This window comes from Engraulis encrasicolus, chromosome 11 (assembly GCF_034702125.1).
Source record: "Engraulis encrasicolus isolate BLACKSEA-1 chromosome 11, IST_EnEncr_1.0, whole genome shotgun sequence".
NCBI lineage: Eukaryota > Metazoa > Chordata > Actinopteri > Clupeiformes > Engraulidae > Engraulis > Engraulis encrasicolus.
In genome coordinates this window covers 26,636,613-26,651,612 of record NC_085867.1, presented here as the reverse complement: position 1 = coordinate 26,651,612, position 15,000 = coordinate 26,636,613, and the positions used below count along the sequence as shown (strand labels likewise).

The 15,000-nt window shown below is 45.8% G+C and overlaps 1 protein-coding gene across 1 annotated transcript in view; it reads right to left on the bottom strand.

Moving 5' to 3' along the window:
• Window positions 1-15,000, bottom strand: part of mast4 (microtubule associated serine/threonine kinase family member 4) — a 210,915-nt gene that overhangs the window by 148,561 nt on the left and 47,354 nt on the right. Inside the window, exon 3 of the mRNA XM_063209690.1 lies at window positions 14,938-15,000. This exon is cut by the window's right edge and continues 53 nt beyond it. Within this exon, the coding sequence (XP_063065760.1) occupies window positions 14,938-15,000 (63 nt within the window). The remainder of the gene's footprint in view (window positions 1-14,937) is intronic.

Below are 15,000 nucleotides of genomic sequence, written 5' to 3'. Positions count from 1 at the left end.
CCACTTTTGTGACCTTGCTGTCAGACCTGATACATTAGCTGACCATCAGAAACAAGATTGCAGTTAAGGGGGAAAACAAGACGTTGGATTTGCAAGGCGTCCACAGCCAAGTGCTCTTGTGATGAAGTCGTGGTGTTGTGGGTTAGTCTATTTCCTTTTTACGTAGCCATGCACCTGTAACAGTGGACCTGAAAATTCCCCCTTTTGTTTCAGGACTGGATGCAGCCTCACAAAGAAAAGGAAGATATCCTCCACACTCCTGCACTGCACAATCTGGTGCATCACGGGAAAGGACTAGTAGGTTCAGACAAAGAAGAAAGTCATTGGCCCTGCCGTGGCCATCCGGTAGGGCACTCGCCTGCCATGCGGCTGACCCATCCTTTGGCCGACCCCTCCCCATCCGCTTCCTGTCTACCGCTCATACTGTCCTATCCATAATAAAGCCCCCAAAAGTATCAACAACAACAAAAAAAGAAGAAAGTCACCGGAGCATCTTCAGATGTGGATATTTTACTGTCCTGACGTCCCCTTGATGTGGCCTCACTTTGCCTTTCAGGTACAAAAGATGCTGCTGGGTACATCACCTGGTACACCAAACTACAGTCTGTGCATGTGTGTGCATGGATACAGTATGTCTTTTTGTATATCGATAGAAAGGGTCATTTGGTTCACAATTCCTTTTATCTCATCCGCGTCACAATTGACCCTGAGATGGAGCCAGAGGCCCTCAGCAAAGTACAGGACAGAACACTGCAAACGAGGAGAGTGCAGCAGAACCCAAGGGAACTAATATTCTATGGAACTCACTCTACATTCTCTTCTCTCTTTCACATTCTCTGCCATTCAAGTTGTTGTACACATACACATAAGTGTATGTGTGCTTTTGTGTGTGTGCGCGCGTGTACGTGTGCGTGTGTGTGCGTGTGTGTGTGTTGTTTCCACCCAATAACCTTCTTTTTTCAGCTCAAAAACGACATTGACAGTCCACACATGCCCTGCCGCTCTTCCGTCCCCCCCGCTGATAAGAGCGCGCCACATTCAAAGGTGGGAGATAGCAGCAGAGGGATGAAGGAGTCGGCTCCGCTCGATGCATTAAAAATGCAGCATGCGGCGCATACATACGCAGGCTCGCAGCAGCGGCACGCACACACACACACACACACACACACACACACACACACACACACACACACACACACACACATTCACACACACACACGCACACGCACACACACACACACACACACACACACACACACGCGCGCACACGTAACAGAGCGGGGCGGGAGAATCCTGCGCTGCGCTACTCTGAGCTTGTGAGCATTGATTTCCCAGTGAGGCCGCGGCTTGAGGCAGCCGCATGTAAAGCCGCTGATAACGCCGCGCGCAACAGACGTCTCCTTTCTACCCCCCTCAATAGCATACGCACGTAAACATGACAGCGGGACACAGGGAAGAGGGGAAATAGTATGCTGCCCTTTGTACTTAGGCAAGGCAGAGGCTGGGCCAGGGGAGGACAAGGTCTACCGTGTGTGAGTACAGCTGAAGAAAAGAACAGAGAGGCAACAAAATAGCTCAGGTCTCTGGATAGGGCAAATAAGAAAAATAATTAAATTAATATAAAATTTAAATAATAATTGTTTGCATTTAGTGTTAAAGACTGTGTCCTCCTCCATTGTTTTGCCATGGCTTTGAGCCAAGATCTGACTAATGCTGAACCTGATGAAATTGACTTGGCTGATGTGAAAAGAAATATCCCTTTGAGACAATAAAGACTCGACTCGACTCTAATCTAATTGTGACAGGGGCAATAGTGCAGATAGATAGATAGATAGATAGATAGATAGATAGATAGATAGATAGATAGAGAGAGGGGAGGGGGCACAGACAGACAGAGACGGAGACAGACAGACAGACAGACAGACAGACAGACAGACAGAAAGAGAGGAAAAAATGAATTTGATTGATAAAATACATAAAGAGAGAGAGAGACAGAGAGAGAGAGAGAGAGAGAGAGAGAGAGAGGTCAGAAGGATGCAAAAAAGAGGAGGAATCAACCATCAGACCAGGGGGATGTGGGATCCACCAGCCAGGGAGAAAGGGCAGAGAGCAGAGGGAGTGGACATGGGGCACAAGACCCTCCCCACCAACCAGGCTACCAGACAGGCAGATAATAGGACAGGTCCAGAGGAGAGGAGATGGGGGCCATGCAAGTAGGCAGGCAGGCAAGGAGACAGATAAGCAGGGAGGCAGAGATGGGGACCACGTAAGAAAGCGTGGAGATACGGAGGCAGGCAGGGAGGCATGCAGGCTTTCAGACCAGAAGACAGGCAGATAGGGCCAGGCAGGAGCCGAGATGCAGCAGCCCCCAGCGTAATGACATTCTGTTTGTGCCGCATTGACCCTGAGCTGTGGCAATCGTTAATTTCAATCAGTCTCTCGTGGCAGGGGTTCCTTAGCCCTCCAAGAAGATACGTAAACACACACACACACACACAGATACACACACAGACACACGCACACAGACACACGCACACGCACACACACAAACGAGCTAGCACACACACACACGCTCACGCACACACACACCACCTGGGGGTCTAAGGAGAATGAAATAAGATGCGGCGAAGGTACCTAGGGACGTTAGTGTGTGTGTGTGTGTGTGTGTGTGTGTGTGTTGGAGGAATGCCATTATGGTGAAATCAACTGCAGTACCGTGACCCCCTCATCCTCAGCTATCATACCATCAGAATCCATACACCATAACATAACAGAATAGAATAGGGCTGGGGGGAGCGTGTGTGTGTGTGTGTGTGTGTGTGTGTGTGTGTGTGTGTGTGTGTGTGTGTGTGTGTGTGTGTGTGTGTGTGTGTGCGTGTGTGCGTGCGTGCGTGCGTGTTTGTAGGTGTTTGTAGGTGTGTGTGGGTGTGTGTGTGTGTGTGTGTGTGTGTGTGTGTGTGTGTGTGTGTGTGTGTAGGTGTGTGTGTGTGTAGGTGTGTGTGTGTGTGTTAAAGATAAGCAGCAGAGGAGGTGCCGTAGTTCTAAGGAGATGTCATGGTAGTGATGGTACTGTTTTCTAAGTGACCAATGGAGGAGTTTGGGAGGCATAACCTTCGCTTCTCCTCATTACTCCTCCTGCTCACCCCCTGTCTTGTCCAGTCTCGTATACTCTCCTCCTCTCCCTTTCTCCTCTCCCCCTTTTCCTTCCCTGCTTATCTGTTCGCTCCTTCTCCTCACCACCACTCCTCCTTTCTCCCATCCTCTCCTCCTCCCTCCCTTTCCTCTCCTTCTCCTTTCCAGTCTTCTCCCTGTCCCCTCCCTCTCTCCCTCCCCTCCACTTCACCCACCCCCATCCTTCCCTCTCCCTCCATCCCTCCTCTCCCCTGGGGAATCCTTATGTCAGTTCATCAAAACCAAAGACAAGTCAATACACCAGCAACACGCTTAGAAAGACAGAAATAAAGGGTGGAAATATACACAGCACATGGAAAATCTCTCCGCACATGAGCCTCGTGTAAGCCATGAGGAAAAAAAAAAGAAACCGTCAGTCACTCAAGCATTCGCACAAGGATGCTTCTTCTCAGCACATCACTGCGCTATATTGGGCAGGTGAGTGTTTGCGTGTATGTGTGTGTGTGTGTGTGTGTGTGTGTGTGTGTGTTTGCGCACGTGTGTGTGTGTGTGTGTGTGTGTGTGTGTGTGTGTGTGTGTGTGTGTGTGTGTGTGTGTGTGTGTGTGTGTGTGTGTGTGTGTGTGTGTGAGTGTGAGTGCGTGCGTGCGCGTGTGTGCGTGTGCGTGTGTGCGTACTTCCATTGAACAACAACATCAACAACAACAGCAAGCACATCACACACACATGTATCAGACTCCAGAGTATATGACAGTGGCAGAGTAGAGCAGAGCAGGCACTGTGGATTACACACACTGTGGTGATACGATGATGTAATGCTATTGAGAGTTAAACTTCAGGAGACAAACAAAACAGCGCAAAACAGCAAGAAGTGAGCAGAGAAAGCACAGACGCTCTGCTTGCTAACTAACACACCAAACAAACTCGATCCCACAGTCACGCCATTTCCTTATTAACTCAGTTCATTCAAATGAAGATAGCGCGATGCAAAGTAGCGTTTCCTCCATCCAGCATACTAAAGGGAAACAGAGAGGCCTCCCACTGCCCCAAACTCCTCCACAACAAAAGCTGTTCACAGCCAGGGACTGTCAATGAGGGGGGAGAACAGGACTCTACACCACACACACACATCAGAGGGACTGTCAACGATGGGGGAATGGTATTCTACATAATACAGATACAGATATACGGGACTGTCAATGATGGGGGCACGTAATCTACAGTACACAGATATACTTGGGAATGATGGGGCGAACAGGATTTTTATCGGTACATCAGTGGTGTAGTCTACTTTTTGATGGTGGGTATACTGTATATTTGAGCATTTTTTTGAAGTGGGTATACTGTATATACTTGTGCTATTCAAAATAATGGATCAATCAATTTTAAGTGGGTATACTGAAATACCTGAAACTCCGTATACCCACATTCTACGTAGACTACACCACTGCGGTACATAGCACACACATATCAGGGAGACTGTCAATGAGTGGGGAACAGAACTCTACACCACACACATCAGAGGGACTGCCACTGATGGAGGAACGGTATTCTACATAATACACAGATATACAGGTTTGGGAATGATGGGGGCGGCGAACAGGATTTGACCAGTACATGGCACACACATACAGTAGTGCAGGGGTCCCCAACCTTTCTGGGTCAGAGGGCTACCAAGGGCTACCCGAGATCTACTGAGAGCTACCTGAGGGCTACTTTTGTTTAAAATCCTCGACTGATGTCTTGACATCATTCCCAAATCACACTAGATTGAATGATAATTTGCTTATTTTTATAAGGAAATATTATTTACTGGCTATAAAGAAATAATCTCATATTTAAATTAAGAAAAGCATTAACTGTGACTAAAATCTTGTAGTCATGACTGTTTATTAACATCCTTGGTGGGCACCTCAGAAGCTCCTGGAGGGCTACCTGGCGCCCGCGGGCACCACGTTGGTGACGCCTGCAGTAGTGTATCTGGTAGACTGTCAACGAGGAGGGAACGGGACTTTACATGACACATATGTGTGACTGTGAAGGAGGAGGGGGGACAGGATTTTACATGGCAGCAAGCACATCAATCCCACTCAGACTTCTTCTGAGGTTCCGTGATGACATTTCGTTCATGTAGTCGTTCATGCTGTCCAATAAATGACCATATATTCAAATACCGTATTGTACTTAATACATCAATTCTCCAGGGAAATGGAGGGAGGGGGTGAGCAGAAGAAGGTGGAAATTCATTTAAATACAGCTCATCTCAGCTCAGAATTCCACAGATGTTACAGAACCTAAACCAAACAGCCACACAACTCACTGGGGAACAAACACAGCAGATGAAACACTGAAAAAAAAATGTTTAATCATAAAGACACGGCTGCACCCAGTCGTTTCATTTGGGGGACTACTTCACACACACTGCCCACGGACTATCAACCTTCATCATCTGATGCATCGGTGCACTAATGAGAATTGTGGGACGAACGGGTAGGTTAAAATAAAATAAATAATAAAAACGGCAGCCATGTAAAGATGTGTCCAGATTAGGGCTGGGAATCGATCCTAATTTCCTGGATCGATTTGATTCCAATCCAGAAGGTCGCAATCCGATTCGATCCACGATCCGATTCAATTCGATTCCATCTTCTGTATTGCTGGGTTGTCACTTTAACCCATTTATGTCTAGAATTCTAAGACCGGCTATATTAACCAAAATATCTCAGCATTTGATGCCCACACAAACATGGCATACAGTGGTAAGAAAGAAACAAGCAGGAAACTTGGTTTGAGAGAGAAAGGTGGGAAAAGACTGGCACCATTTACTTGAATAGGGCGTTTGTATTTGTGCATGTAGCCTACATGAATGTGAAAGAGAACTACAGGATGTGGTTGAGAAAATGGCGCCCATCATCGGCAAAAGATCGATCCACAAAGTTGTAAATCGATATCGCAATTTTCAATCATGAATCGATATTGGATCGCGGATCGATCTTTTGAACACAGCCCTAGTCCAGACTAGGGTTTAATATTTTTCCCGAAAATGGCATGAATCAAATCCCGGGATCTGACGGCCCATTTCCCGGGAATCCCGGGAAATCCCGGGTTTTTTTTTTTTTTTTTTTCAAATTTTTTGATCTAGTCATGTACAGGCTATAATTCAACTGTTCCTCCCAAACTGGCATTTTGTAGCCTAAGTTGTTACTGTTTGTATCATTATTGGGAGAAAGGAATTAAGATTAAGCTCTCCTATCCACCAACACAATAATAATGAAGTGTAAGATGATAGCCTGTGCGCAGCATGCAGCGCTTATCAATGACGGTGGATTGTTGGTGGAGCTCACGACTTTCACCTATAAGTTTGATGCAACAGTGGGTTGGCTATTTTCCATTAAGGAATTGTGTTTGAGGTTGTGCGCAAAATCATGGCACATTGTCCTTCACCTGTGGATAGTATACACGTCTACCGCCAGCTTCATGTTTCAATGTTTCACTGTCGGCTACTGTGATAAGCGGTGGGAAATATAGCCTATGCGATGTCATCTCAATAGTGGAGTTCCGTGCATGGGATTTCATCTGGGTCAGTCAGAAATGGCAGTTTGCTTTAGCGCCAGGAAGAGTGTTTTTTCAAACAAGAAAACTGGTTCATCATAGGCAGGTATGCATGGCTAAACTGACTTTACCGTTTGCCCAAGTGCTATCGTTTTCCTCTGGTAATGGCGTCACTACAGTTAGGTGACCTCGCGCGCATAATAAACCCATTAAAATGCATAGACTTGAGTGTCTTTCAGAGCAATATGAACCAATCAGCTCGGCTTTTGCAACTAAACAAAATACTTTTCCTGATGTCTACTTAACTAAATAAGCTGCATTTTGTCTAATATTTGGAGACATCGCCCTTGCCCTTTCTGCAGAGCGATTTTGGGAAGCGCCTCTCTCTCGTTCTCTCTATGGTTCTCTCGCCTCTCGCCACACACAAAGCGACGCTTGCACTCTTCGCAAGACATATGTCACTTGACTCATCTTGTTGGATAGACCCAGCCAAACTTGCAAGCTAGATAGCCAATAGTTTCGATTTGTGCTGCTTGGGAGAGGAGGCAAAACTGGTACAATTTAGGCTGCATGAAAGCATAACACTTAACATTTCACGTTGTGCGATGGATGGAGACAAGTTTTGGAATCGCTCCCTCTCTCACCCTCTCTCGCTCACACACACACGCGCGACGTAATTCTCTGCACTCTTCGCAAGACACTTGACTCGTCTTATTGGATACCATCCAAACTTGTAAGCTAGATAGCCAATAGTTTCGATTGTGCTGCTTGGACTGGATGTATTTAAACTGTTAAAATTTAGGCTGCATTAAAGCATCCACACGTTTCAACTTTCACGTTGTGCGATGGGTGGAGACAAGTTGGGAATCGCTATAAGTTAGAGATTTTTTTTTAAACATGGGCTGGCAAGATGTAAATGACCTGCACTGCTTGAAAAAGACGATCGACTAGCCCTATGTGCCTCAGGCATCTTAAATACTAAAAACTAATAGGCGGATGGCGGGCGGATTCTGTTTTGGAAATTGGAGAAAAAACATCAGGGCGGGTGGATTAGAAATTCTGAGAAGCGGTTGCGGATGAAATAATAGGCCTACGTCAACCGCGCACCTCAGACATTGCTGAAATGGGCCTGTACTGCTGCTGCTTAAATGAGCCTGAAGTGTTACCGCTGCTAGATGGCACTGTTGCTTATGTTGCTGGGACAACAAATAGACACGCACTTAATTTTTTTTCCCGGTTTCCCGTCATGGCTTTCCCGGGAAACGGGAAATTGTTTTGATCAGATTTCCCGGGAATCCCGGGTCCCGGGATTAAACCCTAGTCCAGACTGCCTAATAATGTTCTGCGGAGTCATTAAAACGGAGAGCACTATTTGCGTGTGATGGGAAATGTATTCAACTGGAAAGACACAATCTCAATCCAGACCTGTACATCCTACAAAACAACAAGTAATGAATAAACACTTGGCGTGTCGTTCCATGTTGTTTTGCATACATGAGCAGCCTGCTCTTCTTCATCCTGAACACAGAAACAGACAGGACTCCTCATGTATCCATACTTCACTTCAGACCAAGTTGATGGCTACACAGTCATATCTTGGAAGTGGCAGACCGACTCACAGTGTGTATGAGCACTGCGCAACAGCACTGCCCCCTAGTGCTGTCAAAGAGGACTGCATCTTAAGCTCCATCCCTATCATTCCCTTCCAATTACAGAAGACCTTTTCAAAAGGTATAATCAGGTCCAGAGTACGGCTCAGCAATACAATAGCCATAAAGAAAGTGTCCCGGTGAGTAATAAGGAGGTTCCCCGGCCAGACAGCGGTGCATCATAGATAGACTGACTGATTGAAAGAAATTTGATTAAAATAACTGCTCAAATGAACTGATTACAAACTGGTAAGATCTCTTCTATCCTCTAACATAACTGGTATCAAAGATGCCCTGTGTGGAGCATGTGTTGTAAAACTCTATACAGTACCTCATGAGAGTACCTCATGACGGCAAGAGACCTGCAGTTGCAAACGAGAAGAGAGAGGGAACTGTTGTACCCAATGACTGCATAGGTTGTATATGCTCTGCAGAGTTGACCTTAATTAAGGCCTGAATGTCCTGAGACCTTGACATGCATGTGTGTCTGCCGTTGACCTTGTTTAAAATGACTGGCCGTCTTAAGTGGCTGGTTTAAAGAAATTGAAGAAATGCATTCTGGACTGAGGAAACTTCCTGAATGTCACCATACCACACAGCACCCACCTACTCTAGTCAAGCTATTACACCAATGTTGCTATGAGATCATCTGCATTGTCACTATTTCAATTCTAGATTGCACTGCTCCAATAAAGTCAGAGAGAATTTCAAACCAACCCATGCTGCTGTCTGACTAATATATTTTTGGGGGCCTTTTGCCTACATTTTGAGACAGGACAGTGAAGACATGACAGGAAGCGAGTGGGGAGAGAGAGACGAGAGGAAGGGTCGGCAAAGGACCAGGGCGGGAATTGAACCCAGGTCAGCCACATAGCACACGAGTGCCCTACCATTAGCGCCATGGTGGGGCCTCTCTCTGCCATAATGATCAAACTCTGGATGACATCACGTCAGCGCCGCTCCGCAAGGCATGGAGTTGCCTCCTTGTTGCACTGCGAGGGAGGATTTTGGCGACACCCACATCTGACTCCCGATTGGCCAGTGTTGCCCATAGCTGGATTGCTATTGGTCAATGGTGTACATAGCTGACTTGCTATTGGTCAGCAGCAATGGCTGTGGTGTTTGGACTCGTGGGAGGACGGACAGATGGACCGTGTGTGTGTGTGTGTGTGTCTGTGTGTGTGTGTGTGTGTGTGTGTGTGTGTGTGTGTGTGTGTGTGTGTGTGTGTGTGTGTGTGTGTGCGTGCGTGCGTGCGTGCGTGCGTGCGTGCGTGCGTGCGTGCGTGCGTGCGTGCGTGCGTGCGTGCGTGCGTGTGTGTGTACACGAGACGTTGCCTTGATTCATGGCGTGTCATGCTCATTACAGTAGCCCGTCTGGATCAGTGGCAGGCTATGCACAAACGCACGCACACACGCAGACATGCATGCACACACGCACGCACGCACGCAGCCACACGCAGCCACACACGCATGCAGCCACACACGCAGCGACACATGCACACAGACACCATGCACGCGGACATCACGCACACAGACACGCATGCACACAGATACTCACACACGCGCACGCACGGATGCACACACAGGCGGTCAGAAGCTTGCTCTGTTTGTTACTCCATCTCGCCACTTCGGATTCACAGCAGTGGCCACGATACAGGCAGTAGGATCAGACACACACACACACACTCACACTCACACTCTAGCAAACAAACACTAACATACCACGATATATTGCAACTCATGCCTACGTGCACACACAGCCGTGCACACATGTAAACATGGACACACACACACACACGCACGCACGCACGCACGCACACTCTTAAGTAATAAAGATTAAAGATTAAAGATTACAGCAACTGATACACATTAACGCACATTTATATGAGGACGTAAACACAGATTTGCAACATGGTCAGGCACATAGACATGCACACACAACACAGAGAGAGAGAGAGAGAGAGAGAGAGAGAGAGAGAGAGAGAGAGAGAGAGAGAGAGAGAGAGAGAGAGAGAGAGAGAGAGAGAGAGAGAGAGAGAGAGAGAGAGAGAGAAGCAGAAAGAGGGAGAGGGAGAGGGAGAGGGAGAGGGTATCCCATCCTATCTGTGGGCCGTGGTGCAGGGTGTAAAGGGGGGGAGGTCTTTAGCCTATAATTAACCCCCTTCCCCTCTGGCTCATGCACCAGCAACCAGATCTGCTTTACAGAGCTCACAGCATGGCTTACCACACAGTAAACAACACACATGCACGCACACACACACAAACACATCAACGCATGCACACACACACACACACACACGCACACACGCGCACACGCGCACACTCGCACATACGCACACACGCACATACGCACACAAGCACGCACGCACGCGCGCACGCGCACACACACACGCACACACACACACATGCACACACGCACATGTGCACGCAAAGCACACACATACTGATAAACACACAGACACACAGGTGGACACAAGCACCTACACACACGGGTGGTTGACGTTTAAGGGCGTAACGCAAAAAAAAAAAAAAGTTTTTCAAATTCCTGAAAAAAATGTTGGATAAAAATTGGAAAAAAATAGAAAAAAATAAAGCTCTTAGTGGTCTGTGGAATTTCACCTTATTTTTGCCATTTTTGGGAAAATGTGTCCTGCATCAACACATAGCATAGGCATGTCACACCGCAGGAAAATGGAGTCACACCACAGGGAATTCACTGCATTATGGCCATTTTAATCCTTTTGTATACATGACTGACATCTGAGCTCATGCTAACTTGATAATGATATCATGTTTAATCTTAATATCTGTTTTCATTAACAAAAAAAACTTGTTTTCCTCCTATAAGAGCAGTCACACCACAGGACACCATAAAATGAACCTAAGCATTGCGTGACAGAAAGATTGCAATATGAAGACATATTAAGAGGTTAAGAGTCACCTTAAACTTCCACAGCACTCTCCAATAACTGAGGTACTGACTGGTTAGGAGCTAGTCTTTAAGACCCTTGTAGTTGGCCTTGCAGCTGCCCATTCACAAACATTGACATACATGTCACCCCACAGGACGCAATTTGTGTTACGAAATTGAACTTGTAGTTAATATTACTGTCTTGAGTTTTTTCCACATTCACATATCTTAATCTAAAGTTAAGATTTATGCAATCATGCCAAATGCTTCATACATTATTCAAAATGTTGTTGGTTAATTTATATATATATTATTATATATTGTTTCATTAATGTTACAGTCACACCGCAGGAAATTTGACATATAAACCTTTACATAAATCTTAACAAAAATGATTCTTCTCATCTAAGACTAATATGAAACATAATGTACCACATCTTCTTTCATTGACATTTGTTTTTTAAAGGAAAATAACAGTTTTGTAGGTTTTTAACCAATGTTACGAAAAAACAAGGCGTCACGTCTCCCACCCACACACATATTCACAAGCACACAAACCCACAAACAGACATGAATAAATGCATGGACACACACAGGCACGCCTGCAAACACACATGGACACACATGCGCATGGCCATCTGATTTAAAGGGCAACAGTAATCGGACGCACACATGCATGGGGCATACCCACAAGCACACATGCACAAACACTGCTATCTGATTTAAAGACCCACACAGTAAACTATACACACACATGGACACACACACGCACGTCCACAAACGCATATGGACGCGCACGCATGCACGCACACACACACCTGATTTTAAGAGCAGGGTAAACAGCATGGATGTGCTCATTCAGGGCAGAAACTGCTTAAATCTCACCACAAGACCTCTGCAAAAGTGACAGACACACACGCACACACACACACGCACGCGCGCATGCACACGCACACGCACACACAACTTACATGTCATACCTAGCCCACTGTCACTACGATCACACTGGCAGGGACCTGTCGCGCTGTCACCACAAGAATGCTTTTTAATGGAAATGCCATGTCAACATAATCTCTGAGATGGTTGTTTACCTACTGCAGATCCAGATTACATGTTCTTATCCGTTACGTGTACTGCATATATGTGATGCTTTTTCCCCCCGATGGTGAGCTTTTGTGAGCTTTACTCTGGTGGTGCTGAGGTAGGAAAGGTAAGACTTATAGGGTTCATATGTTAGCTACCAGAGATGTGGACTTGTGACTTGGACTTTAGTCAGACTTGAGTCACAAATTACTTGACCTGAGACTTGACTTGGCAATATCAGGAATGACTTGTGACTTGACTTAACTTGTACGCTATTGACTAGAGCAGGGGTTCCCAAACTTTACCATGACAAGGCCCCCCTGACATTAGCTTACTGTGCACCCTTTTCACAACTCAATGAATTTGGTGCATTCCTAAACCCATTCAAGTTGGCTACTACAGAAAGCACAATACAAATATAAACATTGTAAAGAAGAAAATGATTCCACTGGGATAGTTTAGCTTATTTTTGTCTATTTTGGCTACTCAAGTTATTCAATTTATTAAATTATTCATTGTATATCGCTATATTTTTCCTGCCAACATGCCGCGGCCCCCCTGGCATACCCTGGCGGCCCACCAGGGGTCCCCGGGCCACACTTTGAAGACCACTGGACTAGAGTCTTGACTTTACTTGACAGTTATAGCTTGCAGGGGCATGCATAGCAGATGTAATGAATTTATGACCAAAAGTAGTTGTCAAGATTGTGCATAGAATACCTGGGGACATGGACTTGGACTTGAACTGGCTTGGGCACGACTTGGACATGGACTTGACTTGACACATTTGGTCAAATGCGTCTTAACTTGTGATTTGACTCAGACTTGATTAGAAGGACTTTGAGACTTACAGTAGTTGTGACTTGCAAATTAATGATTTGGTCCCATCTCTGTTAACTACTAACACATGTCTGATGTCTGTCTGCATAAGGGACTCGTAAGACATGTGTTAAGCCGCAGGGGTTTTCAACCTTTTCCAACTTGGGGCCTACCTATGACCCGATAAACAATACAACTCAAATAAATCAACAGCAACACACACAGAAATGTTAATTTGATTTTCAGAAAATGATTTCAAGGCCCACTTGGAATACCTTCAGGGCCCACCAGTGGCCCACAGTTTGAGGATCACTGTGTTAAGGGCATACTAGGGCCTTATTACAATTTTGTCAACAATAAAGGCTGTATTGGCTGTGAACTTTGAAATTGAAGAAATTTGTGAATAAATTCCTAACAAATGATTGATTTTGTTTAACGCATGTCATTATGTCATCAAATATACATGCCATCACTTATACAGTTAGGCGTGTATTAGTGGCATGTGAACCTTAAAATAAAGTGCTACCATCAATGCCATAAATAAATGGAAAACTCTTCACTCTCATAACCGTAATTGCACAAAGTGCATCTGCATGCCTTTTATTTTGCCTTTGCTTTTGAGTGGCTATAAATAGTTCACCACTTAGCCAAGTCTAGGATCTTGATGAAACACACACAAGCAACATGATATTGCCCTATTGCACCTGACTGCATGACTCCGGGTTGGAAAGCCCATGCATACTCCGGCTGCCTAGCTGTTGATGCCTGACAGCTAATCATGAATCACTTCTTAAAATCAGGAGGGCGTATAAACCTGAGTCTAGCCAGCTGGAATAGCCAGAGTTTCCAAAAGATGTAACTCAATAAGGGCCTTGTTGCCATTATCAGATTGCATCACAATCAGTCAATCATTATCAGTATTGATAGGAACATCCAGTGATCATTATCCCAACTCAATCAGAGCATCACCATCAATATATAAAAAAATCTAAAATGTAAATGCCAGTATCAACCCACTAAGTGCAGAATTGTCATCCATGATGTATAATACACCACCGTTATCAGCATCATGACGAGCATCATCACCCTCATCAGAAGCTTCACTATCAGTATCAGAACATTATCATCATCATCATCATCATCATCATCATCATCAAAATAACTATCTATAGTATCATAACCATAATCAGAATTTCATCATCCTCTCCATCATCTCCACTGTCATCCACCACACCACCACAGAAGGGCACACTCCTCTGCAACAGGAGCCGTACTGGGAGCGAGAATATTCCGGAACTGAGGGAGAGAGCATGTTCCGGAACTGAGGGAGAGAGCATGTTCCAGAACTGATGACAGAGTGAGACAGTGTGTGACCATGAGTAACACCGTCAGCAGGTGGCAGGTGCAGTTCAGTCACTTCACAGTCAGCGTGAGCACAGACAGAATGGCAGACATATGGCTCACTTAGAACGTGTGAAGGAGGATGGATGGGTGTGTGTGTGTGTGTGTGTGTGTGTGTGTGTGTGTGTGTGTGTGTGTGTGTGTGTGTGTGTGTGTGTGTGTGTGTGTGTGTGTGTGTGTGTGTGTGTGTGTAGGTGTGTGTGTGTGTGTGTGTGTAGCATGTGTGTGCACAGTATGTGTGTGCCCGTTTGTTTAGGTGTGTGTGTAGGTGTATGTGTGTGTGTGTGTGTGTGTGTGTGTGTGTGTGTGTGTGTGTGTGTGTGTGTGTGTGTGTGTGTGTGTGTGTGTGTGTGTGTGTGTGTGTGTGTGTGTGTACGACTGTCATAACTTACCAGGTTGACTGTGAGTGACGGAGCAGACTTGCCCATGACCTGGGAGCGCATGCGGACCAGGTT